This window comes from Notolepis coatsorum (assembly GCF_963971535.1).
Source record: "Notolepis coatsorum genome assembly, chromosome: 4".
In the NCBI taxonomy this organism is placed as follows: Eukaryota; Metazoa; Chordata; class Actinopteri; order Aulopiformes; family Paralepididae; genus Notolepis; species Notolepis coatsorum.
The window spans coordinates 4,830,512-4,832,817 of NC_140168.1; the positions used below are offsets into that span (position 1 = coordinate 4,830,512).

Sequence of the window (2,306 nt, forward strand, 5' to 3'; positions counted from 1 at the left end):
AGTCACGCAAGTTATTGAATTTGTATCGTTTTATGGGTGGGGTAAGATTGTGTGGCAAGGGGTAGGGTTTTGGCACGACACCGGCTGTCCTGTGATTCACCAGCGAAGAATCATCAAGAGCAAACAGACAGAGAGAAACACACGGTCCTGAATGATGCGGTGATTTTCAAGAGCTTTTGCATAATATATAACTAACATGTGAATGAAAAATGACACCAAGGAGGAGGCAGAATACGTTGATGCATCATCAGTTCTCTGCGTTTGATGGAGATTTGGGGTTTTTGGAGGTGATGATCTTTCGACACCTCGTCACCACCACCACCACGATCTAAATGGTATAAATGGTACATAACAGCTTTTTTATCCAAAAAAGGCAAAGCTCTTTACAATTGTGTTCCTCCTCACTTTCACACATTCACTCACTCACACACCGACGGACGGGCGCGGAGGAGGAGGCGACCATGCAAGGTGCGGTGCCCACCTGCTCATCGGGAGCAGTTAGTAGTGGTTAATATTATTATAAATAAGTGTCTTGCTGCTGCTCATCAAGGACACTTCGACACGCTGCTGCCCCGGGCCAGGAGGTCGGAGCGAGAATCGAACCGGGGGAACCTCCGGATTACCAGACGACCGCGCTCTATACTTGAGCCACTGTCTCCCCAAATAAGATAATTGCACCGCGACGTCTGAGAGAGACGCGTCTGCCCGGGTGGGAGACCCACAGGAGGAGCAGGACGCGCGCCGCGGAAACTTGGGTACCGGAGAGGAGAGGAGAGGAGAGGAGGGTATCTTTTAATAATAATAATAAAACATGCTGTTGTTCCAGCTGCGTGTGAGGCGGCGCGCCACGGTGCCGGTGGTGAACTCCCCGGTCCTCCACCTCCTCCCGCTGCTGCTCAGCTGGACGTCGGTGCTGCTGCTCGCCGGCGTCGGGGCCCAGAACGACACGTCGGATCAGCCCATTGTCCTGGAGGGTAAATGCCTGGTGGTGTGCGACTCGAACCCGGCCGCCGCGGACTGGAAGGGCGCCGCGTCCTCCTCCTCCTCCTCCTCGTCCTCCTCCTCCTCCTCCTCTCCGCTGGGCATCTCCGTGCGCGCCGCCAGCTCCAAGGTGGCGTTCTCCGCGCTGCGCAGCAACAACCACGAGCCGTCCGAGATGAGCAACAAGACGAGGATTATTTACTTCGACCAAGTAAGTAAGAGACGACGACTATTCGAATGGTTTATTATTATTATGGAGTGGGAGCCATAAGTGTCCAAAAGTTGCTTTTCTTTTAAAAGATGATTGATTTAATTTATATATATACGTGACGTTCGACCACCGCAGTGAGTTGTTGGACGTTGTTGGTTGAGATATAATAATGACGGACGGCGCGCGGGTTCAAAAACGCGACCGTTTGCAATTCTATGGGGATTTTTTTTCTTTTTTCTAAAATGGGTTGTTCCTTTCATCTTATTATTAGATTAGTCTCTTATATGTAACGCAGGGGCTCTGAGACAAAGCGTTATACGATCATTGGAGTTGAGTTTTGTCAGTCGTGTTTGTCTGGGGACAGAGGTGTCTTCGTTGAGGACAGAGGTGTCTTCGTTGAGGACAGAGGTGTCTTCGTTGAGGACAGAGGTGTCTTCGTTGGGGACAGAGGTGTCTTCGTTGAGGACAGAGGTGTCTTCGTTGAGGACAGAGGTGTCTTCGTTGAGGACAGAGGTGTCTTCGTTGAGGACAGAGGTGTCTTCGTTGGGGACAGAGGTGTCTTCGTTGAGGACAGAGGTGTCTTCGTTGGGGACAGAGGTGTCTTCGTTGAGGACAGAGGTGTCTTCGTTGGGGACAGAGGTGTCTTCGTTGGGGACCTCTGGGGACAGAGGTGTCTTCGTTGGGGACAGAGGTGTCTTCGTTGGGGACAGAGGTGTCTTCGTTGAGGACAGAGGTGTCTTCGTTGAGGACAGAGGTGTCTTCGTTGGGGACAGAGGTGTCTTCGTTGAGGACAGAGGTGTCTTCGTTGAGGACAGAGGTGTCTTCGTTGAGGACAGAGGTGTCTTCGTTGGGGACAGAGGTGTCTTCGTTGAGGACAGAGGTGTCTTCGTTGAGGACAGAGGTGTCTTCGTTGAGGACAGAGGTGTCTTCGTTGAGGACAGAGGTGTCTTCGTTGAGGACAGAGGTGTCTTCGTTGAGGTGACAGAGGTGTCTTCGTTGAGGACAGAGGTGTCTTCGTTGAGGTGACAGAGGTGTCTTTGTTGAGGACAGAGGTGTCTTCGTTGAGGACAGAGGTGTCTTCGTTGAGGACAGAGGTGTCTTCGTTGAGGACAGA

General features: G+C 51.8%; 1 protein-coding gene across 1 annotated transcript in view; it reads left to right on the plus strand.

Annotated features, from left to right (window-relative positions):
- Positions 1-811: 811 nt before the first annotated feature.
- cbln4 (cerebellin 4 precursor) overlaps positions 812-2,306 on the plus strand; it is a gene marked incomplete at both ends in the record, with an annotated part of 15,552 nt that continues 14,057 nt past the window's right edge. Inside the window, one exon of the mRNA XM_084313330.1 lies at positions 812-1,192. Within this exon, the coding sequence (XP_084169456.1) occupies positions 812-1,192 (381 nt within the window). The remainder of the gene's footprint in view (positions 1,193-2,306) is intronic.